Below are 27,309 nucleotides of genomic sequence, written 5' to 3' on the forward strand. Positions count from 1 at the left end.
TTGTGACAAGAAAACAAATTATTATCATATTATTTTAGTGAGAACTCAAATAACTAATGTTAGGGAAATCTGTTCATGTTTTGTTTTTATAATGTTATATTTTTAAAAAGAAATATTGTATATTTGGCCGTTATATCGGAAAATTGGATTTAAAAAAAACAAATATTTGCATTGGTATCTGCCTTAAAAATCCTTTATTGGTTGTGCTCTAGCAAAAGTCCTATCAGATGGGTGACAAGATCTTACCAAACGGGGGGCCCCCGGGCCATTTGGGGGTCCATTTAAAGGGGTCCTTCACGAGGAAAAAATTTTTGGGAAAAACCCCTTTCACCAGGGCCCTGACTTTTGGGCGGGTTTTTTTAATTTCCCCCCTAGATGCAAAAAAACCCCCAAAACCAAAAAAAACCCCGAGACCCTAAACCCCCCCTTTTAAAAAAACAAAGTAAGGTTTGTCCCCCCTGTTTTATTAAAGGGGACTCCCCTTTTAAAGATCCCGGAATTTGTCCCTTTTGGGGGAAAAGGGGCAAAGAGAAATTACGTAGTCCCGTTAGGGAGGGTTCCCCGAGTGTGTAAGTGACTAAATAATTTAAATAAAAACATTTTAAAAAAATGGTTTTATAGGTTTCCCCCAAGGTCCCCAAAATTTCAATTTTAAAACTCTGTTGTTATTTAAACACATCTCAGTACCCTTTTACATGCAAAATAAAGGAAACCCACTAAACCCCCCCCCCCTCAAAACTCGTTCCCTTCCCCCCTTTTAATCTAAAAAAAAAACTAAAAACATTTTGTTTTAAAAATGGGCCCCTTTAACCCCAAAAACGGTTTTACCTTTTTGCCTTTTTTTCCCCCTTTCTTTGCATTGTATAGTATTTGTTTTTGCCGTTGTTTTATTTTTTTTTGCGGTTTTATAGGATTGGGGGTTTGTGGGATAGTATTTTTTTTCTGTTTAAAACTGTTTGGGGGAGGAAATTTTTTTTAGCTGCTAAAGATTTTTTGCTGTACGTTTTGTTTTTTTCTGTTATAAAGTTTTGTTTTTGGGTAAAAGGTTTTTTTTTTTGGGGGGTTATTTTTTTGTAAATTGGGGTGTTGTATAGATTTGTTTTTTCGTTTGGATGTTTTTTTTTTTGTTTTTTTGCTTTTTATAGTAATTTTTTTTTAAACTTTGGGTTTTTTGGGTTTTTTTTTTATAGTATTTGTTTTCTTTTATGTATTTTTTTTTTGCTGTTGTAAAAAGTATTGGTTTTGGGGTTGTAAGTATTTTTGTTTTTTGGGGGTAAGTTTTTTTTTGCGGGTTTTTTTGTATTTGTTTTTTGGTTTTTTATAGTAGTGGTTTTTTTTGTTAGAATTTTTTGGTTTTTGGTTTTTTTTGGGATAGTATTGGGTTTTTCTGTTTTATGTAATTTTTTTTTTGCTGTTGGGATAGGTTTTTTTTTCTGTTTTCGTATTTTTTTTTGCTGTTTTAAGTATTTTTTTTTTGGGTGTTGTTTTAGTATTTTTTTTGTTGTTTTTTTTCGTTAAGTTTGTTTGGTGTATGTATTTTTTTTTTGGGTTTTAAAAGTATTTGTTTTTTGTTTTAGTAATTTTTTTTTTGCGGTTGTTTTGTATTTTTTTTTGCTGTTTTTTTATTATTTTTTTTTTGTTTATAGTTTTTGTTTTTGCTTTGGTTTTAGTTTTGTTTTGCGTATAGGGTTTTTTTTTTTTGTTGCTGGTAAGTATTTGTTTTGCGTTTTTATAGTTTTTTGTTTTGCTTTTTTGTATAGTAAAATTTTTTTTTGCTTTTTTTTTTGTTTTAGTATTTTTTGCCGTTTTTTTATAGTATTTTTAGGGTTATAGTTTTTTTTGTTTGCGTTTTTGTATTGGTTTTGGGGGGTATAGTATTTTTTTTGTTGTTAAAATAAATTTTTTTGCTGTTTTGATTTGTTTTTTTGTGTATAGTATTTTTTTGCTGTTGGAAAAGTATTTTTTTTGCTGAAGGAAATTTTTTTTGGTTTTTGTTAGTATTTGTTTTTCTGTAGAATTTTTTTTTGCGGTTTTTATAGTATTTTTTTTTGCTGTATGTATGTTTTGGGTTTTTATATTTGTTTTTTGGCTGGTTTTTATAGTAATTTTTTTTTGGGTTTGTATAGATTGTTTTTTCCGGGTTAGGTATTGTTTGGGTGTTGTAATAGTATTTTTTTTTTGGGGTATGTATTTGTTTTGCGTTATAGTATTTGGGTTTTTCCCGTTGTATGTATTTTTTTTTTGCTGTTTAATTTTTTGTTTTTCTGTTGTTTTATTTGTTTAGCTGGTTTTTAAGTAATTTTTTTTTGCCCTTTTTTAAAAAGTATTTTTTTTGCTTTTTTAATAGATTGTTTTTGTGTTGTTTGTTTTTTTGGGTGTTGTATAGTAAGGGTTTTTTTGGCGGGATAGTTAAAATTTTTTTTTCCCGTTGTATATTAAAATTTTTTTAAAACTTTTTGTATAGTATTTTTTTTTGCTGTTTTTAAAAGTATTTTTTTTTTGCTGGTAAGTATTGGGGGGCTGTTTGGTTTAAAAATTTTTTTTTTTGTTTTTTGTAAAGGTTTTGGGTTTTTGTATATAAAATTTTTTTTGGTTTGGGTTTTTATAGTTTTTTTTTGCGGGTTTTATAAATATTTTTTTTGTGTTTTTATATATTTTTTTTTGCTGTTTTTGTATTTTAAGCTGGGTATAGATTTGTTTTGGGTTAGTTTTGGTTTTTGTTTTTATAGGATTTTTTTTTGCTGTATGAATTTTTTTTTGGTTTTTGTATAGGGATTTTTTTTGCTTGGGATATTTTTTTGGTTTTTTGCGTTAGTATTTGTTTTTCTGGGTTTTAAAATTTTTTTTGTTTTTGCTTTTATAAAATAATTTTTGGGTTTTTTGTTAGTAATTTTTTTTTCTGTTGTTGTAAATTTTTTTAGCTTTTTTTATAGTTATTGTTTTTTTGCCGGGGGATAGTCTTTGTTTTTTCTGTTGATGTTTTTTGGGTTTTTTGGGGGGTATAAATATTTGTTTTGTGGTTTTATAGTATTTTTTTTGTGGGTTTTTATTTTTTTTGCTGTTTTTTTAAATATTTGTTTTTTTGGTTTTAGATTTTTTAAATGTTTTTCCCGTTAAAAGGGGTTTTGTTTTTATAGTATTTTTTGGGGGGGGGGTTGTATAGTATTTGGTTTCGGTTTTAATAATTTTTTTTGCTGGAAGGATTTTTTTTTTGCTGTTGTTGGTTTTGTTTTGGGGTTTTTGTATAGTTTTGTTTTGCGTATAGTATTTTTTATTGGTTTTAAAAGTTTTGGTTTTGGTGTTGACGTATTGTTTTTGGGTTGTTTTGTTTGTATTTATTTGTTTTCTGGTTTTAAAAGTATTTTTTTTTGGGGTTGTTAGTATTTTGTTTTTTGGTGGGAAAGTATTTGTTTTTGGTTTTATATATTTTTTTTTTTGCGTTGTAAAAAGTATTTTTTTTTGCTTTTTTGGGATTTTTTTTGCTGTTTTTAGTAAAAAATTTTTTTTTGCGGGATTTTTGGGTTTTTGGGGGGGATGTATTTTTTTTTGCCCGTTTTATTTATTTGTTTTGCTGTTTAAAATTTGTTTTTGCCCGGTTTTTTAAGTATTTTTTTTTGTTGCTTTTTGTATGTATTGGGTTTTTTTTGTTGTATGAAATTTTTTTTGGGGTATAGAATTTTTTTTTGGGGTTGGGATAGGATTTGGGTTTTGGGGTTTTATGTTTTGTTTGGCCGGGTTTTTAAAAAGTATTTTTTTTTTGTTTTTAAAGGATTTGGGGTTTGCCTTTTTGTAGAATTTTTTTTGCTGTATAAATAAAAGGGTTTTTCGGTTTTTTTATAGTTTTGTTTTTCTGGTTTTTATTTTTTTTTGTTTTTATTTATTTGTTTTGCTTTTTTATATAAATTTTTTTTTGGGTTTTTTAGGAAAGGTTTTTCTGTTTAGATTTTTTTTTGCTGTTGTATCGGGATTTGTTTTTTGTATAGTTTTTTTTTGCGTTTTTATCTAAATTTTTTTTTTGCTGTTTGTTAGTAAAATTTTTTTTGCTGATAGTAATTTTTTTTAGGTTGGGATAGTTTTTTTTTTCGGTTTTTAGTTTTTTTTTTCTGTTGTTTAGGATTTGTTTTTCGTTTTTATAGGATTTTTTTTTTTTGTTTATTTAAAAAATTTGTTTTGCTGGTTTTTAGTTTTTTTTTTTGTTTGCCTTTTTATGTATTTGGTTTTTCCCGTTGAAGTATTTGGGGTTTGGCCCGGATAGTTAAAAATTTTTTTTGCTGTTGTTAAATTTGTTTTCTGTTTTATAGTATTTTTTTTTTTGGTGTTGTATGAAATTTTTTTTGGGTTTAAGTTTTTTTTTTGGTTTTTATAGTTTTTTGTTTGCTTTGGGAAGTATTTTGGGTTTTGCTTGGGATAGTTTTTGTTTTGCTGTTGTAAAAGTATTTGTTTTTTCTTTTATAGGATTTGTTTTTTGTTTGTATAGTTTTGGTTTTTTTGGTTTTATAGTTTTTTGTTTGGTTGTATTTGTTTTTTCTGTTTTTAAGGTTTTTTGTTTAAAATTAAGTATTTTTTTTTGCTGTTGGGAAAAGTATTTGTTTTGTGTTAGTTTTGTTTTTTTGTTAGTATTTTTTTTTGCGGTTGTTGATTTGTTTAGTGTATGGGATTTGGGTTTTTCCCGTTGTAAGTATTTTGTTTTGTTTTGTTTGTAAATTGGTTTTTTCTGTTTAAATTTTGTTTTTTGTTTTAATATTTGTTTTTGCTTTTTTTATAGTTTTTTTTGGGGGGGGGGGGGGGGATAGTATTTTGGGTTTTCTTTTTTAGGATTTGTTTGTTTTTGTATAGTAAAAGGGTTTTGGGGGTTTTATGGATTTTGTTTGCTGGTATAGTATTTGTTTTTTTTGTTTGATAGGGTTTTTTTTTGCGGGTTAATATTTTAGGGTTTTTTGTTTCGGGTTTTATATATTTGTTTTTTCTTTTTTTATAGTAATTTGGGTTTGCTGTTTTGTATTTGGGTTTTTTTGTTTTTATAGTTTTGTTTTTCTGTTTAGTATTTTTTTTTTGCTTTTGTATAATTTTGGGTTTTTTGGGTTTTAAATTTGTTTTTTTTGCTGCAGTATTTTTTTTTTTGGTGTATAGGATTTGTTTTGGTTTATAGTATTTTTTTTACTGGGTTTTTAGGTTTGTTTGGGTGTTGTATAGTATTGTTTGTGTTGTATGGATTTTTTTTGGGTTGTATGTATTGGTTTTTTCTTTGGGTTTTTTGTTTTTTGGTGTTTAAGTATTTGGTTTTTTATGTTAGTTTTTTTTTTGCCCGTTTTTATAGTATTTGGGGTTTTGTTTTTAAAAGTTTTTTTTTTCTGTTGTATTTGTTTGGTTTTGGGGAATAGTAAGTTTTTGTTGTAAGTATTGTTTTGCTGTTTTTTTTTAGTATTTGGGGGTTTTTTTGGGTTTTTGTATTTTGTTTTTTTTGTTGTAAAATATTTTTTTTTGGTGTATTTTTTTGTTTTTGTTTTATGTTTTTGGTTTTTGGGTGTTTTATATAATTTTTTTAGCTGTATTTATTTGGTTTTTTTGTTTTTTAAAATATTTGTTTTTTTTTATTATTTTGTTTTGTTGGAAATTTTGTTTTGATTTTATAGTATTGTTTTGTTTACGAAAGGTTTTTGGGGAAGTTTTGGTTTTTTCTTTTTATGTATTTTTTTGGTTTTTTATATATTTTTGTTTTTTGGTTTTTTTGTAATTTTTTTTTTTTGCCCGGATAGTAATTTTTTTTTTAGTGTTGGGGGAATTTTTTTTTGCTGTATAGTATTGTTTTGCTGTTGTATAGTATTTGTTTTTTCTTAAAATTTGTTGTGCGGTTGGGTTTTATTTGTTTTTTGCTGTATGGATTTTTTTTTAGCTTGTTGATAGTAAATTTTTTTTGGGTGTAAGTTTGTATTTGTTTTATGTATTTGTTTTCCCGTTGTATGTTTTTGTTTTGGGTGTTGTATTTTTTGTTTGGTGGAATAGTTTTTTTTTTTTGGATAGTATTTTTTTTTGTTTTTTAGTATTTGTTTGGGTGTATAGATTTTTTTGTGTTGAATGGGTTTTGTTTTTCTGTTTTGGTTAAAAAGGATTTGTTTTTTCTTTTTATAAATATTTGTTTTCTGTTTTTATAGTTTTTGTTTGGTGTTTTGATATTTTGGTTTTTCTGTTTTATTAATTATTTTTTTTTGCTTTTTTTGTGTTAGTAAATTTTTTTTTCTTGATTTGTATTTTTTTTGGGGGGTTTATAGGGATTGGGTTTTTCGTATAGTAAATTTTTTTTTTTGTTTAGTATTTTTGGAGGGGGTTGTAGTTTTGGTTTTGGGGGTTTTTAAGTAAATTTTTTTTAAAATTTGATGATTTGTTTTTTGTTAAAAGTATTTTGGTTTTTTCGGGGGTATAGTATTTGTTTTTTGGTTTTTATTTGTATTGTTTTTGCTGTTTTTTTTTATTTTGTTTTTTTGGTTTTAAAAGATTTTTTTTTGGTTTTATAGTATTTGTTTTTTTCTGTTTTTATGTATTTTTTTTTGCTGTATTTGATGGGTTTGTTTTCTGTTTGTTTCCCTTTTTTTGTTTTGGTTAGGATTTGTTTTGAGGGGGAAACATATTTGTTTTAAGTTTTTTAAGGTTTTTTTTGTGTTGTTAGTATTTGTTTTGCGTTTTTATAGGGTTTTTTTTTGGTTTTTTAAAAGTAAATTTTTTTTGCTGTAAAAGTTTTGGTTTGCTGGGGTTAGTAAATTTTTTTGCTGTATAGTATTTTTTTTGTGGGGTTTTATAGTAAATTTTTTTTTGTTTCTTTTTAAGTATTTTTTTTTGGTGATTATTAATTTTTTTTTTTGGGGATAGGATTTGTTTTTTTTGTTGGGAAGTATTTTTTTTTTGCGGGGATAGTATTTGGGTTTGCTGTTTTAGGTTTTTGTTTTGGGTGGTTTTTAGAGTATTTGTTTTTGTTTTATAGTATTTTTTTGGTTTTTTATAGTATTTTTTTTTGGGGGTAAAAGGGATTTGGGGTTTTTTTGTTTTGTCTTTGTTTGCGTATTTTATTTTTTTTTGTTGTATAGTATTTTTTTATGCCGGGTTGGATTTTGTATTGTTTTGTATATTTTTTGTTTTGGGTGTTGTATAGTTTTTTTTGTTTGCGCGTTTTAAGTAAATTTTTTTTGGGGGTTTTTTAAAAAGTATTTTTTTTTTGCGGTATAATTGTTTTTTTGCTGTTTTAAAAGTATTTTTTTTGCGATAGAAAAAAATTTTTTTGGTTTATGTAATTTTTTTGGGTGTATAGGTTTTTTTTGGGGTTTTATAAATATTTTTTTTATTTTTTATGGAAATTTTTTTTGGTGTTGTAAAGTATTTGTTTTTTCTTTTTATTTATGGTTTTGGGTGTTTTATAGTATTTGTTTTCTGTTTTTTTAGTATTTTTTTTTGCTGTTGAATAAATTTTTTTTTGGGGTTTTTATAGTAAAATTTTTTTGGGGTGTTGGAAAAGTATTTTTTTTGTGTTTTTATAGATTTGTTTTTGGCGTTTTAAAATTATTTGTTTTTTTTCGTTTTAGTATTTTTTTGCTGGTTATGTATTTTTTTTTGTGTAAAAGGGATTTGTTTTTTTTCCCGTTTTATATTTTGGGTTTTTTTTTGTATAGTTTTTGTTTTGCGTTGTTAAAAATTTGGGGTTTTGCTGTTGTAAAGGGATTTGTTTTGTTTTATAGTTTGTTTTTGGGGGTGTAGTATTTTTTTTTGGGTTTTAAAGTAATTTTTTTTGGGGTGTATAGTAAAATTTTTTTTTTGTTTTTTGATTTTTTTTTTTGTTTTTTAGTTTTTTTTTATAGTAAATTTTTTTTGGTTTTATGTATTTTTTTTGGGGTTTTTAGTTTGTTTTTCGTTTTATAGTAAATTTGGGTTTGCTTTTTTAGTAAAATTTTTTTTTGCTTTTGGGTTTTTTTGTTTTGCTGTTGTATTTTTTTGATAGTTGTTTTTGGGTTTAAAAAGTATTTTTTTTTAAGGTTTTATGTTTGGGTTTTTCTTTTATTGTTTGTTTAAACTGTTTTTTTAAAGGGTTTTTTTTTTTTTGGTATGTATTTTTTTTTTGCTGTTAGTAATTTTTTTTGGGGGTATAGGATTTTTATTGCTGTTGTATTATTGTTTTTTTCTTTTTGTATAGTTTTTTTTTTGCTTTTAATTTTGTTTTGCTGTTTTTTATAAATTTTTTTTTGGGGGGGGGTGTATTTATTTTTTTTTTGCTGTGTAAGTATTTGTTTTGCGTTTTGTATTTGTTTTGCTTTTATAGTATTTTTTTTTTGCTGTTTTTAGGATTTTTTTTTGCTGTTTATAGTATTTTTTTTACTGTTTTAGTTTTTGTTTTTTCTTTTTTGGATAGTATTTGTTTTGCGGTTTTTTATAGTCTTTTTTTTGCGGGGGATAGTATTTGGGTTTTCTGTTGTATAGTATTTGTTTTTTCTGTTTTATTTGTATTTGTTTTGCTTTTATGTTTTTTGTTTTGCTGTTGTATGGGATTTGTTTTGCTTGTATAGTTTTGTTTTGGTGTTTGGGATTATTTTTTTTTGCTGTTGTATTTTGTTTTTTCGTTGTATGTAAATTTTGTTTTTCTGTATAGTATTTTTTTTCTGTTTTTCATTTTTTTGCGGGTTTTATAGTTTTGTTTTGCTTTATAGTAGTTGGGTTTTTCTTTTTTATAGTATTTTTTTTTGCTTTTCTAGTATTTGTTTTTGTTTTTATAGTAAATTTTTTTTCTGTTTTAAAATAATTTTTTTTTTTGCTGTTTTATAGTTTTTTGTTTTTTCTGTTTTTAAAAGTAAATTTTTTTGTGTTTGGGATTTTTGTTTTTCTTTGTTTTTTGTTTTGCCTTTTTGTTAAAAAAAGTAAAATTGGGTTTGCGGGTTTTAATTTTGTTTGTGGATTTTCCTTTTTTTTGGGGTTTTTAGGATTTTTTTTTGCGTTTTTGTTTTTGTTTTTTTTTGTATAGGTTTTTTGGTTTTTCGGTATGTATTTGTTTTTTCGTTGTATGGTTTTTTGGGTTTTCTTTTTTATAGAAATTTTTTTTGCTGTATGTATTTGTTTGCTGTTGTAAAAGTAAATTTTTTTTTCTGTTGTAAATTTTTTTTTTTGCGGTTTTTCTTGGGTTCTTTTTTCTGTTTTAATTTGGGTTTCTTTGAAAAAAAATTTGTTTTTTAAATTCTTTTTGCGTTTTTTTTTTATTATTTTTTCTTGGATAGTATTTGTTTGCGAATTGTCCCCTTTTAAAACGGTTTTATATTTTTTTCTTAAAAAGGATTTTTTTCCGGGGGAAATATTTTTTTTCGTGTATAAATTGGTTTTTTTGGGTTATATTTGACTTTTTTAGGATTTTTAAACTGGGTTTATAATTTTTTCGTTGATAAGTTTCCCTTTTAAATTTTTTTGCCCTTTTATAGATTTTTTTTGGGTTATGATTTTTTAAAAACTTTTTTAAAATAAATTTTTTTGGGTGGTTGAAGGGATTGGTTGGGGTTTGTATTTGGTTTTCTTTGAAAATTTGTTTTGTGGTTTTATTGGTTTTAGTTTTGAGTTTTTTTTTGAAAAGGGGTGTGTCTTTTGTTTTCGTTTTTTATTGGTTTCCTTTAGAAGGTTTTTTAAAAATTTTCCCTTTGTAAAGGAAACCCCCACAAAAACCCCAAAAAAACCCCCAAAAAGGAAAAAAAAAAAAAGAAACCCCTTTTATCGTATTGTTTTTAAAAGTATTGGGGGTTGGGGGGTTAAAAGGTTTGTTTGCTGTTTTTAAAATTTTGTTTTCCCCCCCCTTTTTGGTTTTTTTTGGAAGGGATTGGGCCCCCAAACCGACCCTATTTTTACCCCCCCCTTTGCCCCCCCCCCATCCCCGACCCCGGGTTTTTGAAACAACCCCCCCCCTTCCCCCTTCCCCGCCGACCGTTACTGGGGTTAAAAAATTTGTGTTTGGGAAAAATATTTTGGTTTGGGTGCTGGTGGTGGTTTTGGGGGGTTGGTTTTTTTTTGGGGGTTTTTGGTCGTTTTTTTTTTTTTTAAGAAGTTTTTTAATTAAATTCGGAAAGCACTTTCAAGTCTTTTTGGGGGGGTTTTCCCTTCTTCCCGTTTTTAACAACCTTCTATTTTGGAGGCCCCACAAAAAAAAACCAAAAGGGTTTTTTTTTTTTAAAACTTATTTAAATTTTAATAACCTTTGGTTTTTTCCCCCCATTGGAAAAACAAGCCAAGTTTTTTTTTTTGATTTTTCAAAAAAAAAAATTTCTTTGGGGGTAATACGTGTGCTACTGATAAGCAGCAGTGTATTTGATTAGTCATTAAAAGTGATTCTGGAAAAATCTGCTTCCAGGATGTGGTTAATGTGCAGTTTGAGTTGAGTCATCAGTGAGGCGGTGCGTTCATCGCATTTTCAGTTTCTTCTTCACTTTGTTATGAGAAGTTCTACACCCCCCTCTTCTGACCACACACACACACACACACACAACAAACACACAAACACACACACACACACCACACACACACACACACTCACACACACCACACCAACACACACACTTTCTCTGTCATTGTGATAACAGAGTGACTCGCGGTGTGCTGACGTCAGTGTGTGCGTCCTCACTCGCCGTTTACCATTCTCTCTTCCTCCCTGGCCTCTGTCCAGGACAGCCGGAGTGACGTCAACCGACAAACTATCTTAACCCCCCCGCCCACTAACCCCATGCCACCCGCCCCTACGCCAACCCCACCCCCCCTTCCCTCTGCCTGACACAGCCAGTGGAATGGTTCAGAGAACAGATTGTGGTGACTAGTATGTGTATGTTTTTGTGTGTGTGTGTGTGTTGTGTGTGTGGTGTGTGTGTGATGTGTGGTGTGTGTGTGTGTGTGTGTGTGTGTGTGTGTGTGCGTGTGTGTGGCTGTGTGTGGTGTGTGTTACAGCAAGATACAGACTGTCGGAACATAGTGGAGCAAACAACCAAGCACTTGTCAACCTGGACAGCTGCGCTCTCCTTTTTTCTTTAACAACTCTACACGACCTGTCGTAGCGCTTTTCCTCACAAAGAACTTTTTCTTTTGTGCATTCAAAAGTCTTTCAAATTTCATAAATATTCCTGTGCGGTAAAAAAAGTGTTGTCTCTCCAGTTGGAAAAATCATCATATTCACAGTCATATTCGTTTCCCTCTGCTTTTTAGCAGGTGTAAGCTTAAAAATACTTTAAAATCCTTATTGGGAAACATAGCTGACAAGCATGTGCAAATAAATGCATACATATGTCAAGAGTAAAATAAAAGTGTGAGATGAGAGAAACTCTACCTGACTCAGTCTCATCCCCAGTCACAGCCATCTCTTGTTTCCAATAATCCAGCACCACGGCAGCAAAACACCTCAGCACAGAAACACTCGGCTGCTCCTGATCCTTCTCGCTTTTTACAACCTCTCTGTCTCCTTATTACAACCTCTCTGTCTCCTTATTACAACCTCTCTGTCTCCTTATTACAACCTCTCTGTCTCCGTCTCCCTTTTCCCTCTCAGCTCTCTCTGCAAGCGAGTGGTCAACTCCTGAACTTTGCAGCCTGATTACAATTACAGGCATTGACATCACAATGACATCACTCCTGCCCCGCTGAAGTCTGTAAAACACCCTGGATTAGTCCCTCCCCCCTCCCCCCCCGCGGATAAAATGGTGAAGCAAAGAACCACACAGAGCTGTTGCAGGCAGGGAGAGAGGGAGGGAGGGGAGCTAAAGGGGGAGGTGATAGTGCAGGGGTTGTATTTTTAGCAATGATGACGCAACTGGAGAGTCGCTCAACAAACAAGAGGATATTGTGTCCCGAGTGGCTGCCGTGAACACTGTTGCGCGCCCTGATTGGAGACATTGTGTGTGTGTGTGTGTGTGTGTGTGTGTTTGTGTCTTAAAAGACGGGAGGAGGGATCAAGGACAATAAAGATAATTGAGGTTTTTGCTTGGATTTGTTTAACGTCATCACAACACGTCCACAGCTGATATCATTGAATTCTATTCAACAAAGCCTGTGAAAAGATTAAATTTGCCGTTTAAACACTCGGTTGCCTGATGGATCACTGCTGGAAGAATGCTTTTCAAAGGCTGCTGCAGGTTTTACCAAGTCACATTCAAGACTTTTTAAGACCTTTCCTAATTTAATTTAAGACCTTTATCGTGACATAAAAGTACAACAAAATGCAGAGTCCCAAACGTGCAATTTGCAAAGTAAATAAATGTTTTAAAATTGAATAAAAAGCAGCTTGGAGCAATAATAATCTCTACATAAACAGCAAATTATATTTGGACTATAGATAGAAAGAACAACAACAGCACAGAATAAAATGAAAATAAGCTTTAGAGGGAGTTTTACATGGACTTAGGAAAATTAAGACCGGTTTAAAAACACTTCAGCCAAATGAAGATCTAAAATTAGTTTTTACATTTCCAGAACGTCCACACACTGGCAAGCGAAGGAGGGTCTGGCTAGTCCACACAGCATTCTGGGATGGGAGAAAAACCTGCTCTGGATTATCGGCGTTTCTTTAAACAGATCATAACCGTCCTGGGCGGCGCTAGTAGTTAGTAATAGTGCGAGAGAAAACTGATTGGACAGATAGTCTAGCTAGCTGTCTGGATTTACCCTGCAGAGACCTGAGGACCAGGAACCATAGTCCTCAGATTGGACAGATAGTCTAGCTAGCTGTCTGGATTTACCTGCAGAGACCTGAGGACCAGGTAACCATAGTCCTCAGATTGGACAGATAGTTAGCTAGCTGTCTGGATTTACCCTGCAGAGACTGAGGACCAGGTAACCATGTCCTCAGATTGGACAGATAGTCAGCTTAGCTGTCTGGATTTACCCTGCAGAGACCTGAGGAACAGGTAACACATAGTCCTCAGATTGGACAGATAGTCTAGCTAGCTGTCGGATTTACCCTGCAGAGACCTGAGGACCAGGTAACCATAGTCTCACGATTGGACAGATAGTCTAGCTAGCTGTCTGGATTTACCCTGCAGAGACCTGAGGACAGGTAACCTAGTCCTCAGATGGACAGATAGTCTAGCTAGCTTCGGATTTACCCTGCAGAGATCTGGAGACCAGGTAACCATAGTCTCAGATTGGACAGGTAGTCTAGCTAGCTGTCGGATTTACCCTGCAGAGACTGAGGACCAGGTAACCCATAGTCCCAGATGCGAATCAGATAGTTCTAGCTAGCTGTCTGGATTTACCCTGCAGAGATCTGAGGACCAGGTAACCATAGTTTCAGGAATCCACCGGAGGTTAGAACGCCAACACAGAGTCAGAGTAAGGATACAGAAAATACATGAATCTGGGGGAATGTCCTGCAGCACCGGAGCGATCCCAAATCGTGGATATAGATTTCATTTCCAGTAACAGCAATAGCAGTGTTTTTTAAAAAGCAGGCAAAGAACTTGGTAGGCAAAAAGTAGGCCTACCTAATCTGTTCCTGTCCATATTACCTAAACTAGTTTAAGTTTAAGCCAGTAGTAATTTATTCAGTCACCATGCAAAAAATGTAAAAACTTGCGTAGTACTGAGCCTTACTCAGCATAGTGTTGGCATGTGTCTCATAATGTAAAAAGGAGACGACCGTAACAAAGACTTATGTAGTAGTCCTCCTGGTTTCTCAGGTTGAGCAGCTTCCATTGTGCTCAGACATTTCCTTGTTCCCACCCATTTCTGAGATGAGCCAGTGAACTCGGAAGCCAAAGGTGTGAATGACAGTACAACCGAGTTGAATGCGTTCCATTTTTACAAGTCAGATTTTCACTGTTTTCATTAGCTCTAGCCGCCAGGTTAGCCATTGTTAGCAATGCCAGTTGATAACAACGCATTGCTCTGCCTTTGTGCATACAAGACAGTGTAACAACACATCGACAGATAGAAGTTGGACAGCGCTGCGTGTACGTCTGAATAACAAAGAAGTGCTTAGAAACTGTATGTCACTACAGCTTTCACAACTGGTGACGCACTGAGCAGCCATGTTGGATTTTTAGCTTGGGGCAGCAACAACAAAAAGCGCAAGAGCAGACAAGCCCATTCCCAGCTGATCACCAAACACATGTTATATGAGAAAGCAAACACTGATGGTGCCAAATATGCACAAAGTATGTAAGCCCTGTCTCCATTTCCATCTTGGATTTAAATATATATTGTATTAAAACAGGTTTAAGGCATCAAAAGAGTTTCCTTTGTTGTCAAACAAAGACTGATATTAGCTGATATTACAGTACAAATGTATACTTCTCATTAGAGCCGCACAATTAATTGCAATTGTATCAAAAATGCAATATGGACCAGTGAAATATCAAAATCGCACGGTGTGCGTAGTATTTGTTAAAAGGCAAAATATGTGTCAAACCGTTCTGATGAAGTATTGTGGTGCTGCAGAGATGTCCCTGCCTACAAATCCTATCCTACAGACTACAGAAAAAGAAAATTGTTTGTTACAGGTCCTCGCAAAAATCACACTGTCATTTCAATTTCTTTCAACTTTTATGAAAACGTAAATACTGATGTACTGTATGTGTATCTACATTCGAAGAATTATAAGTTACTTGATTGTCTTGAACTATATTTGACCTCCCTATGCCGTACTATGGAGCCCATAAGGGGACATGACAGTACTTTTTTTTTTCTTGTGCGCACAAAATGTTTTCTGGTGCGCATGCAAAAATATCTCATGCTCACAACAGCATGAGATATTTTTCTAGCTAAGGCTAGCAAAATCTCGTCTGTTTAGGGGCTGTGTACCCTCCCTGATAGTGAAGTGTAGAAAACATGTCATTGGGTTGAAGCCTACCTTGGACGAGCACCTGTCCTCCCTGGATGTACAACTGCTGTTGGGAGTCTCCGGGCGGCGCGGCACACTGCAGGACTGTGGCCCCAGGCTGGGTCAGGGTCTGGGCCCCCTGGAGGCCTTCCACTCCAAGGCTGCTCAACTGGATGGCTCTCCCCTGGGTGATCGCAACTGTGTGGGGTCAGCAGAGTAGCAACGTGGGAGTTATGTTATGTCAGCTATCATCAGGTTTATTCATAGAAAGTGCACTGTAAATGAGGCTGTGCAATAAATCGAATTTTGATCGCGATTTCAATTTCAAATCCTAACCATCACGTACGACAATGTATTCGAGAAATACGATTATTTGCATATTACGTTTTGCAAAAAAACTCTTATTGTGGTTGCGTCCAAAATTCCATTCCAACATGTTATTCAGTCAGCACTAACGTTATGCGAGATTTTTTAGTATGTCAGAAACCTTACAAACAAAGAAAGAAATAGTATGTGAATTGCAAAATTGTTTTAGGTGGAATATTACAGAATACAAACACTGGACACTACACCAGCATCAGTATCCCACAATGCAATGCGGCAATTACGACAACGTTCATAACAAGGAGCTCTGTAATGTCAATAATGCTCTAATATTGACTGCTGGTCTAGTTTTTTACCTTTTCAGTAATTTAAGAGTAATGTGGCAAGAGCTGAGGTCAGCGGGGGTAACCATGGTTACGCGCTTCCAACGGAAAGGAGGCTCTCAGGAAGAGGCGTTGAAAATGACGGACATACATGGACATGCAGTACATGGACATACAGTTTGTACTGCAGAGTACGCAACCGTTGTCCTGTGGTGTGAAGGGGAATTCAAACCGCTGACAGTGAAAGTATGAAAGGAAATGTCACAGTTCAAGATGTTTTCACTGTTGATTTGTTAAAGTGTTTCCTTGTGTTTTAAGTTCAATAATGCAACAAAGTCTATGAGTAATCGTGTTAAATATTTGTGAGTTCAACACTGACCAAAATAATTGTAACTATGATGTTTTTCATGATGAAGCAGCCCTACTTGTAAGTCTCCCATGGACATGGACAGTAGCTGTGTTGGAACAGCCTGTTATCTATCATGGATAACCCAGACCCCCCCTCCCCCTCCCCCCCGGACCACTACTATAAATCATTCCTACCACAAGCAATATAACTTTTTAACTCTTCAGCCCCGAGTGTTAGATAAGACTCTGAGACGTCACAATACTGCCCTAAATGCAACTTCCCAAACACTGGGTTTACCCTCATCTTTATAAATATTATTTAAGTAGTTGTAGAAAAGGTCTCCCCACTTGTATACAGGTTTGTACATTCTTTCCTTTGTATTTTCTTTATTTTTTGGAAACTTGTTCTTCACATTTATTATTTCTTGTATATTCTGTTTGTATGCCGGGCTGTCTGGTATGTTGTTCTAATCTAATCTAATCTTATCCTGTCTTCTCTTATAGAGCGGTAGACTGAGAGAGTGGATGAACCAGAACTGCACGTGCTGAGGCGAGTACTGTGTGTACTGACTATATTGTCCTGAGCTGGTCTGGTAGATGGACGTTGGTACTGATGCTGAGGCAGCGCTGGAGACCACCGCCTCCTCCGTCTTCTCTTCATCGATTTTAGGAACCGCCGGCGAATCCGATGACAGCTCATTAAGTATTTTCCTGCGGGAGAAGAGACACAGACAGCTCAACATTATCAGTTACACTTGACACACTCTCTGCTGTTTATCACGCTCTTGTTTAATGTTAAAGTCTTCTCACCGATAAGATGGACGCCTGGAGAGAAGCACCCGGGCCTTGTGTGTGTCTGTGACTGCCTCGTCCTCCTCCACCTCTGCTACAGTCGCAATCTGGACAATACAAGCAGTATTTCAACGTGGTGAGGAACCCACAATATAGTGGTGGAAGTACTGTAAAAAGTACTCTGTTCCAAGTCAAAGTCCTGCACTGAAAATGTTACTAGAGTAAAAGTATGCAAGTATAATCAGGAAAAGAAAGTATCAAAAGTAAAAGTACTCACTGAATAAAAATCCTCCAATTTTAGAAAGAGTAAAGGATCCCACCAGCTGTGTGTTTAATGACATCATCATCTCAGCTGGACTTGTAGGCCGTTATACTGTTGCTACGTTACTTTATTATAAAACGTCTTATATTAATACAGTGAGTTTTGTAATGTAACAGAGTACACATACTTTGATACTTAAGTAGAATAAGTATCTGTACTTTACTTTGTTATTTATAGTTCTGGAAACGTTTACATTTACTCCACTACATTTCCCCTAAGCATCTTAGTTACTCGTTACTACAAAATAAAATCTGAAGAAAAGCAGGTTTGGCGAATCATTTCTCCTACGCTCCATCCCAGTTGGGGACCTGATGCCTGTTTGTTGCCAAGCGGCAAAAAACACGAAAGGCCTAAACTAAAGAAGAAGAGGAGGAAGCATAATGACATAGAAGCACCTGGTGTAGGCTCTGCTGCCATGGTAACAGACGATGACCTCCCCAACAATGGTGATGAAGACAACGTTACACACCTTTGGTCATAAAGTTCATAATCAACGTTTTTTTTTACTTTTACTTGTAATACTTAAGAACATTTAATATCAGAAATTTACTTTTGATACTTAAGTACAACACTTATCACTGAAATTATTGGGTGTTAGTAGATTAAAGAGTGTAGTCTAGACCTGCTCTATCTGTAAATTATAGAGTGCGGTCTAGACCTGCTCTAATCTGTAATTATAAGTGGTCTAGACCTTCTCTAGCTGTAAATTATGAGCGGTCTAGATCTGCTACGCATGAATTATAGAGCGTCTAGATCTGCTCTATTGTGTAAATTATAGAGCGGTCTAGACCTGCTCTATCTTAAATTATAGAGTGGTCCTAGACCTGCCTATCGTAAATTATGAGTGGTCTAGATCTGCTCTATTTGTAAATTATAGAGCGATCTAGACCCTTCTTACATTAAAATTATAGAGCGGTCTAGATCTGCTCTATCTGTAATTATAGAGCGTTCATAGACCTGCTCTATGCTAAATTATAGAGCGTCAGATCTGCTCTAATCGTAAATTAATAGAGCGGTCTAGACCTGCTCTTCTGTAAATTATAGGTAGTCTAAACCTGCTCTATCTGTAAATTATAGAGTGCGGTCTAGACCTGCTCTATCTGTAATTATAGAGCGGTCTAGACCTGCTCTATCTGTAATTATAGAGGGTCTAGACCTGCTCTATCTGTAAATTATAGAGCGTTCTAGACCTGCTCTACATGTAAATTATGAGCGGTCTAGATCTGCTCTACATGTAAATTTATAGGCGGTCTAATCTGCTCTATCTGTAATTATAGAGCGTCTAGACCTTCTCTATCTGTAAATTATGGTGTCTAGACTCTCTAATCTGTAAATTTAGAGCGGATCTAGACCTGCTCTATCTGTAAATTATAGAGCGTCTAGACCTGCTCTACATGTAAATTATAGAGCGGTCTAGATCTGCTCTATCTGTAAATTATGAGCGGTCTAGACTGCTCTATCTGTAAATTATAGAGCGGGTCAAAGCATCTGCCTAATCTGTAATTATAGAGCGGTCTAACTGCTCTATCTGTAATTATTAGCGGTCTAGACCTGCTCTATCTGTAATTTAGGCGTCTAGACCTCTCTATCTGTAAATTATAGAGCGGTCTAGATCTGCTCTATCTGTAAATTATAGAGCGGTCTAGACCTGCTCTATCTGTAAATTATAGAGTGGTCTAGACCTGCTCTATCTGTAAATTATAGAGCGTCTAAGACCTGCTCTATATCTGAAATTATAGAGTGGTCTAGACCTGCCTATCTGTAAATTATAGAGGGGTCTAGATCTGCTCTATTTGTAAATTATAGAGTGGTCTAGACCTGCTCTACTGTAAATTATAGAGCGGCCTAGGACCTGCTCTATCTGTAATTATAGAGCGGTCTAGATCTGCTCTACTGTAAATTATAGACGGTCTAAACCTGCTCTACTGTAAATTATAGAGCGGTCTAGATCTGCTCTACTGTAAATTATAGAGCGGTCTAGATCTGCTCTATCTGTAAATTATAGAGCGGTCTAGACCTGCTCTATCTGTAATTATAGAGGGTCTAGACCTGCTCTATCTGTACATTATAGTGGTCGGATCTGCTCTATTTGTAAATTATAGAGCGTCTAGACCTGCTCTCCATGTAAATTATAGCGGGTCTAGATCTGCTCTATCTGTAAATTTAGAGCGGTCTAGACCTGCTCTATCTGTAAATTATAGAGCGGTCTAGATCTGCTCTATCTGTAATTATAGAGCGGTCTAAACCTGCTCTATCTGTAAATTATAGTGTAGTCTAGACCTCCTATCTGTAAATTTAGAGTGCGTCTAACCTCTCTATCTGTAAATTATAGAGCGGTCTAGACCTGCTCTATCTGTAAATTATAGAGTGTCTAGACCTGCTCTATCTGTAAATTATAGAGCGGTCTAGACCTGCTCTACATGTAAATTATAGAGCGGTCTAATCTGCTCTACAGTAAATATAGAGCGGTCTAGATCTGCTCTATCTGTTAAATTATAGAGCGGTTCTAGACCTGCTCTATCTGTAAATTATAGAGTGGTCTAGACCTGCTCTATCTGTAATTATAGAGCGGTCTAGATCTGCTCTATCTGTAATTGTAGAGGTCTAGACCTGCTCTACATGTAAATTAGAGCGTGTCTAGATCTGCTCTATCTGTAAATTATAGACCGGTCTAGACCTGCTCTATCTGTAAATTATAGAGCGGTCTAGATCTGCTTATCGTAAATTATAGAGCGGTCTAAACCTCTCTATCTGTAAATTATAGAGCGGTCTAGACCTGCTCTATCTGTATATTATAGAGCGATCTAGACTTCGCTACTCGTAAATTATAGAGCGGTCTAGATCTGCTCTATCTGTAAATTATAGACGGTCTAGACCTGCTTCTACTGTAAATTATAGAGTGGTCTAACCTGCTCATCTGTAAATTATAGAGCGGTCTAACCTGCCTAACCTGTAAATTATAGAGTGGTCTAGACCTGCTCTATTCTGTAAATTATAGAGGGGTCTAGATCTGCTCTATTTGTAAATTATAGAGTGGTCTAGACCTGCTCCTACATGTAATTATAGAGCGGTCTAGACCTGCTCTATCTGTAAATTATAGAGCGGTCTAGATCTGCTCTATCTGTAAATTTAGAGCGGTCTAACCTGCTCTATCTTAAATTATAGAGCGGTCTAGACCTGCTCTATCTGTATATTAAGAGCGATCTAGACCTGCTCTATCTGTAATTATAGAGCGGTCTAGATCTGCTCTATCTGTAAATTATAGAGCGGTCTAGACCTGCTCTACTGTAAATATAGACGTTCTAGACCTGCTCTATCTGTAAATTATAGAGCGGGTCTAGACCTGCTTCTATCTGTAAATTATACAGTGTCTAGGCCTGCTCTAATCTGAAATTATAGAGAGGTCTAGACCTGCTCTATCTGTAAATTATACAGTGGTCTAGGCCTGCTCTATCTGTTAAATGTCTTGAGATAACTCTGGTTATGAATTGATACTATAAATAAAATTGAATTGAACTGAATATTTGAGGTTAAATGTTATCACTGAGAGGGCGTTGCTTTTCCGTACCTAGACCTCTGGGAGTTAACTGGGATGTGTCTGATACAATAACTCGTGAAAGAGAAGAAAACCAAGCAGCATTTTGTTTTGATCCAGCCCTTCACAAGACTCAACAGAGAGTCTTATCCTTCTACTGTGTAATTATTTGTGAATGTGTGAGTTAACGCCCTCTTTTCTCCAAGCATAATATCCCTGCGGCATGAATAAACAGGTTTACATTTTGCCACCCCAAGGGTATTGTTGGAATAATAACAAAGAGGAATCTATAAGGGTTATGTAAAGGTTAAGGTTAGGGTTAAGTAAGCTTCTATGACTCACACGCTGGTGCGTAAGGGTTAAGCATTATCAACACAAAGGCTGCTTTGGTCCTGTTAGAGGACAATGTCTGCGCCAGACAAAGGACCAGTCTGATGTCTGCTAAGTTAAACAGGCGTGTGTCCACGTCCATTTATGGATTTTTATGTGAGTGAAAGTTACACCTATGCTTGTTAGGCTTATGCTCTCAAATCAAGTTAATAAAAGTAGCTAAATGACTTCATTTGTCATTTTTATGCATCCCGTTCTGCATATTCAGGGATATAAGAACTATATAACTTTTATTACAATAGCTCAATCAGAACTGTGCTTTAAGAATTAATGGTACAGGATATTCATTTCTATGACAATGTCATTGTTACTGTGAAAGTTCAGCCAATACCACAATTAAGTGGGACGCGTCATAGATGAAACTCACTGATATGAAGTACAGAGTAAGAGTTGAAATCAGTTAGAAAACCACTTTGTGGTTGACACTTGCTGCTTCACGGTGCAGTTCACAGATAGGATGTCCTTCCTGACCTGTTTCCTCTGAAAAATACTTGTCATGATATGACAAATGAACATGTGCTCTGCAAACCAAGCTGCACTTGTGAGGAAATCTGCTGCAACATGGTACTTGATCAAACGTGATTTCATTTCCCATCTACAAAACTACAAACTGGGAAACATCTGTGCATCTACAGCGCATTGTTCAACGGGAACCATCGACGATTCAGACTTTCTGCAGCGTCCAGCCCACAGGTCGGTGCTGCCTGATGTGTCTACACCTGGTGGAGCCGTCCTCCTCCCCAGACTCAGCGTCTCCTCAATGTGAAGGTTACACTGCAGAGCCTAAATCTCCGATCCTACTGCTTACATCAATCCTATTAACAGACGCCCTGCATTAGACAACAGGGACTCCATAGTAGAGCCCGACCCATATCGATACAAATATTTGGTGATTTAAAAATCCGAAATTCCGATATATCTGATCCGATATATATATTTTATAAAATATGCATAAAAATAAATAAATAAAATGTATAAAAATAAAAACTTGAAGCCCTTTGAACAAAAACACAATAACAACAACAAAAAAATCAGTTGCCAACAGGGACATTGTAGAGCGTCCTCTGGTGGACAGACTGTGCAACACCATCACTAACAGGGACGTTGTAGAACGTCCTCTGGTGGACAGACTATGCAACGCCATCACTAACAGGGACGTTGTAGAACGTCCTCTGGTGGACAGACTATGCAACGCCATCACTAACAGGGACGTTGTAGAACGTCCTCTGGTGGACAGACTATGCAATGCCATCACTAACAGGGACGTTGTAGAGCGTCCTCTGGTGGACAGACTATGCAACGCCATCACTAACAGGGACGTTGTAGAACGTCCTCTGGTGGACAGACTATGCAACGCCATCACTAACAGGGACGTTGTAGAACGTCCTCTGGTGGACAGACTATGCAACGCCATCACTAACAGGGACGTTGTAGAGCGTCCTCTGGTGGACAGACTATGCAATGCCATCACTAACAGGGACGTTGTAGAGCGTCCTCTGGTGGACAGACTGTGCAACACCAACACTCATAACATGGGTGAAGAGTGTTTTGTCCGTTTTTATTTTATTTTTTAAATATTCATTCATTGGCCATTATAAATGCTTACACTGATAGTTTGAAAAATGCCTAATTTCGGCCGATAATATCCACCCGCCGATATATCGGTCAGGCGCTACTCTGTAGTACTTCCTAACATGGCATCGTTTGGACAGGCATATCAGACAGGCATCAGCTTTAAGAAAAAGAAGCTGAAGCTTAACATGAGTACAAATCATTACATCGACGACCACTGCATGCTCTCACCTGGACAGTCTGGACTTGTGGGGACTGTATGACAGAGGTCTGAGGGGCCTGGATCACCCCCTGGACCTGCACCGTCTGACCATCACACAGCTGGACCACAGTCGCACCAGGAGACTCTCCTGCCACAGACACCTGCAGATACAACTCCAGACAATCACGCCAAGATCCACAGGGGTAAACATGACGGACAGACAGAGAAGCTTGCAGATTCAGAAAATTATTTTTTATTTATTATTATTTTTTTACAAAACAACACAATTAAAATGTGGAGTAATCACGGACATTTGCCTCATGGACTTATGGCAGTGCGCCATCCATCCAGCCCGTTATGAGAACCAATCAGCAAGATCTAAGTGTGCTTAGAAGTGCTAAATTTCCAGCTCACAGAAATTAAGTATAATATAGTGTCTGGCTTTTATATATATATATATATATATATATATATATATAGTGTAGGCAAAAATGCCTTTTTATTGAGCTTATTCTTAGTGAAATGCTCTAAGTGATTTTAATTGGGTTTTTAGTGTGAATGGCTGACATGGAAGAACCAGCATTATGTTAGCACTTTCTTTTCCTGTGTAACAATAGTCCATGAAGTGTTGAAGTGACATGGATGCCCTGCAGTATCTCCTCTGTCCGTTTGAATTGAACACTTTAGGGGTTGGTGTGTACCTGGGGAGACAGACTGTCTTCACTGTAGTTCTCCTCTCCATCCGTCATCGAGTTGTCCAAACCGCTGTCCAGCTGAGGCGTGACTGACATGTCCATAGTCATTCACCTAAACACACAGACAAGCAGAGCTTTAATACTTCCTTATATTTTTTTCTCCAATACCACCATCAGAGATCCCAAACAATTGATTATCTTTTCATCTGATACCAAACTTGCTGCTCCCAGGACTAGATACAGCACCTCACCCCCGATAAGGTTTTTCCTGACTACATAATATATAACCTGCAAAACACTTGGATTTTCTTTGTTTTCCAAGCTGTCGCCTAATGTTATGTGTTTGTTTTTATTGAGTTTGGGGGTTTAAAGGGTGTTTCTACATGGAAAACGCATTTAAAGTTGTAAATTGAAGAGTTATTTTTTAAAGTCTGAATCTGAAACATGATTTACCAAGACAAAACCAATGTAGGTAGCCTGAATAAAAACCTTTTCATGAAAATGTGTCATTGGAACAGCACAACATAACAAACACATTTGGTATATGGTGCGTTCATGCCACCTGGGAATATCAGAGACCACCACCGTGAATACATTGTTTTTCCGAATGCCAGCGTTCACATGGTCGGGATGCGATATTACAAATCCCACTATGGCCACGCCAAGACCCGCCCTTCAATAGCATTCACACACTACTATTGGCCAGGCGTCCATGCTTACATGTACAGGTCCTATCCCCTGACCAATCCCCTAACCTTAACCACTCAAGGTGAAATGTCTAACCCCAACCAATGCCCATGAACACTACCCTGGAAATCCAGACCCAAATCTGAAAGGATAAAGGGTCTGACATCAAGTAATGAAAGTCGCCCATCTCGCGGGGCGGCACCAAGCGTGCATTTGAAAATGTCCCTGCACGCAATTGAATAACACTACAACCAATCACAACCCCAAACGGGGTGATGTATCCAGAGCCCCATTCGCTTAGACACCAGCGCAGCTAACTGCTAGATTTAAACAGTTGTCATCCATTCAGCTTGCCTCTGGCCCCGCTTATATCAGGCACACCGATGTGATTGGTTAAGCTGGTCTCTGGCCCCGCCTATATCAGACACACCGATGTGATTGGTGCAGCTGGTCTCTGGCCCTGCCTATATCAGGCCCACCGATGTGATTGGTGCAGCTCCCCTCTGGCCCCGCCTATATCAGATACACCGATGTGATTGGTGCAGCTGGTCTCTGGCCCCGCCTATATCAGACACACCGATGTGATTGGTGCAGCTGACCTCTGGCCCCGCCTATATCAGACACACCAATTTGATTGGTGCAGCTCACCTCTGGCCCTGCCTATATCAGATACACCGATGTGATTGGTGCAGCTCCCCTCTGGCCCCGCCTATATCAGATACACAGATGTGATTGGTGCAGCTCGGCTACAAGGGCATAGTTAACGAGCAGCACTACTCCATGCCAGAGTAACTCCCTTGCTTGTAAGTTTGAAGGATGAAGATCACAAAATACCTGACAGATGTCAACAGCCAGCGTCACAGTCACGGAAATTGTACTTCAAATATTTCCCAATATGTTCACAAAAATGAACATGGGTCTGTCTGATAAACATCCGTTCAAACACTCACATCTCAAGTTCATACGGTCTACTATCTGCTGCTGGAAGAGTGAAACTTATGTTCTTATAATGGAAAATCAATGAGATTAAAATTAATTAAAGTAAAGCATAATTCAAAAACTGTAGGTCCTGGATGACACCAAGTCCAAAGATTTAAGAGAGGACAATATAGTCAACATGAAATACACTTTGAATTCTCAAGTTGAACAAAGTAACGTTAGGCCTAATGCAACGTGGAAATGATACTGTGGTTATAACTTCCCCGGTTTAAACACTTTTATTTTGAAAGGTATATACTTTTATCAACGCGATGCATGAATAATGAACGTAAAGGGTATATGTATGAGGAATTTGGAACAAAAATGGAAGCATTAGTATTTTTCGTATATATTAGGGATATTTTATTTTGAAGACAGAGACACCTTCCGCTTTAACATCCGACATCTTGTTGGGCTGACTTGACGCAGCTCTGTTCCCTTCAGGCACAAACAGCTGCTGCCAGCCAGCCGAGCGGGACTTTTTCTTTTTTTCCTCCATGTTGACGGCGCTGTTCTCAGAGGAAAGTTTTAAGGAGACGTTTTCCGGCAGCGCCGTGTCCCCACTCTGTCCCTCGCCTCTGGCCGAGTGGCGCGAAGCAAAAAAAGTGACAGCTTTGTATGACTTACCGAAGTTTTACGTAGTCTGCGTCGTCACTAGTGACAGCTTGGGTGGACGGCCTTCGCACACGTAGTTGCACGTCAGCGCTGATGATGCTGTGCCCAAAATGTCGACCGACGAGTCACTTTAACGTCAAAAGAGTGTCTAGGTGGAGCAGGATGAGTCAGTCCCACCTACTTCCGCATTCGCTGTGCACGGCGTGAACGACCCGCGGCCAACATACCCAAATGATCTTTAAAAGTATTAAATGAGCAAAATGTAAGAGATTTGTACTGCTGCATAAGCCAAAAGTGTTCAGTATATTTGAATGTATTGTTTTAAAGAGCGTTTCTACTTGGTTTCCTCAAAACAAACCACATACAAAATACAGTTCAACTCACCTGTAAAATATATATTTTTTAAAAATATATTCTGTTAACTGTAGGAAGAGAAAGTATGAATATGAACAGGTATGCTATCACTTCCTATAGGCTTGTCACATGTTTACTAAACCAACTGTAGGGCATTTTAAAGCTAACATAATTTCTAATTCAAAAACACAAAAGTGAAACAAGATTGCAGTAATATATGAATTAGACGACAGAGCAAATCTCATATCGATTTTTTCAGTGTGTTGCTATGGTGACTCCCATGTTTCCAGACCAGAGTAATGTTGCCATCTACTGGCTGAAATAAGCAACAACACTTTAAAAAGCAGACATGCAACAGGATCAATTTATCCTGACATCAGGGTTATGTAATATTTTAAGCATTTAAAAACTAAAAGAAACGACAGGAAGTGTGTAAAAGTAGAATAAGTATACATCTCTAGCAGCAGTAAGCAGTGAAGATTAAAAGTTAATGAGTGTATCTTGAGTTGATTACTGTAATAAAACTGTCCTAGTGACCCAGTACATCCTATATGGGTGTGTAGTACACACTGTTCAGTACTGTACATAGGATATCTCTTCCCCTAGCTTCTGTTATACTCCTCCCCATATTTAATACAATATGTGACCATGCATCCTTATCTATTCCACATTTCAAGTTATTTGGCCATATAAAATACACAGGGACTACACAGCAACTACAGCAACGTATATATTATATATTATACAGAGACTACAGCCTATTCAGCAACTACAGCAACATACAGGTATGGATAATATATATATTACTTCATTCTGATGTATAAAGGTGTGTACAGTACTGTGGCTGGACTGTACAATCTGTTCTGTTACTACTCTCTAATTTCCTTTATTTAGATGGGACTCTGGCTGAGCCCAGCACCATCTGTCCTCCTGCATGCCGGCAGGGGGGGGACGGTTCCAACCCTGCCCCCGCTGTTGTCAAAGAGCACTGCTCTGCATGGACACGTCCCTCCCTTAATCTCTAACAGGGGGACAGAAATTCAGCAATAAGTGAATAAGGTGTTTATGTATAGTACAAGAGTATGATAGAGAGGTTGCATTACTTATTTGTATTATGTACATTGTACACAAAAATCCAACAACAGTATGAAGAAAAAACAGCAACAAAGATTTTTTTAGAAGACAATTTCATATGGTTTCCCCTTTCCTTTGTCTTCTTATTTTCCGCTGATTTGTCCTACAGTAACTTATGCAATGTTGCTGATGTAGCTAATGTTGCTAATGCTGCTAATGTTGCTAATGTTTTAAAGACCACGCAGAAATAGTAAGAAATCGAGTCCTTTGCGGCGTGTCATTCCCC

General features: G+C 35.7%; 1 protein-coding gene and 1 long non-coding RNA gene across 4 annotated transcripts in view; one reads left to right on the forward strand and one right to left on the reverse strand.

The window, feature by feature from the left end:
- crema (cAMP responsive element modulator a) overlaps positions 1-25,724 on the reverse strand; it is a 28,811-nt gene extending 3,087 nt beyond the window's left edge. Inside the window, exons 1-6 of one of the 3 annotated variants that reach the window (XM_032532555.1) lie at positions 25,608-25,724; positions 23,322-23,427; positions 22,650-22,781; positions 16,618-16,706; positions 16,379-16,518; positions 14,843-15,010 (exon numbers count right to left, since the gene is read on the reverse strand). In XM_032532555.1, coding sequence (XP_032388446.1) covers positions 14,843-15,010; positions 16,379-16,518; positions 16,618-16,706; positions 22,650-22,781; positions 23,322-23,423 — 631 coding nt within the window. In that variant the 5' untranslated portion in view covers positions 23,424-23,427; positions 25,608-25,724. Of the gene's footprint in view, positions 1-11,326; positions 11,441-11,505; positions 11,660-14,842; positions 15,011-16,378; positions 16,519-16,617; positions 16,707-22,649; positions 22,782-23,321; positions 23,428-25,606 lie in introns of those variants that run through there. The other 2 variants (XM_032532556.1, XM_032532557.1) reach the window with 2 other exon arrangements.
- Positions 25,725-26,518: 794 nt separating this feature from the next.
- Positions 26,519-27,309, forward strand: part of LOC116699797 (uncharacterized) — a 7,862-nt gene continuing 7,071 nt past the window's right edge. Inside the window, exon 1 of the long non-coding RNA XR_004334507.1 lies at positions 26,519-26,530. This is a non-coding gene — a long non-coding RNA (uncharacterized LOC116699797). The remainder of the gene's footprint in view (positions 26,531-27,309) is intronic.

The sequence above is a fragment of the Etheostoma spectabile genome, chromosome 12, assembly GCF_008692095.1.
Source record: "Etheostoma spectabile isolate EspeVRDwgs_2016 chromosome 12, UIUC_Espe_1.0, whole genome shotgun sequence".
Classification (NCBI taxonomy): Eukaryota; Metazoa; Chordata; class Actinopteri; order Perciformes; family Percidae; genus Etheostoma; species Etheostoma spectabile.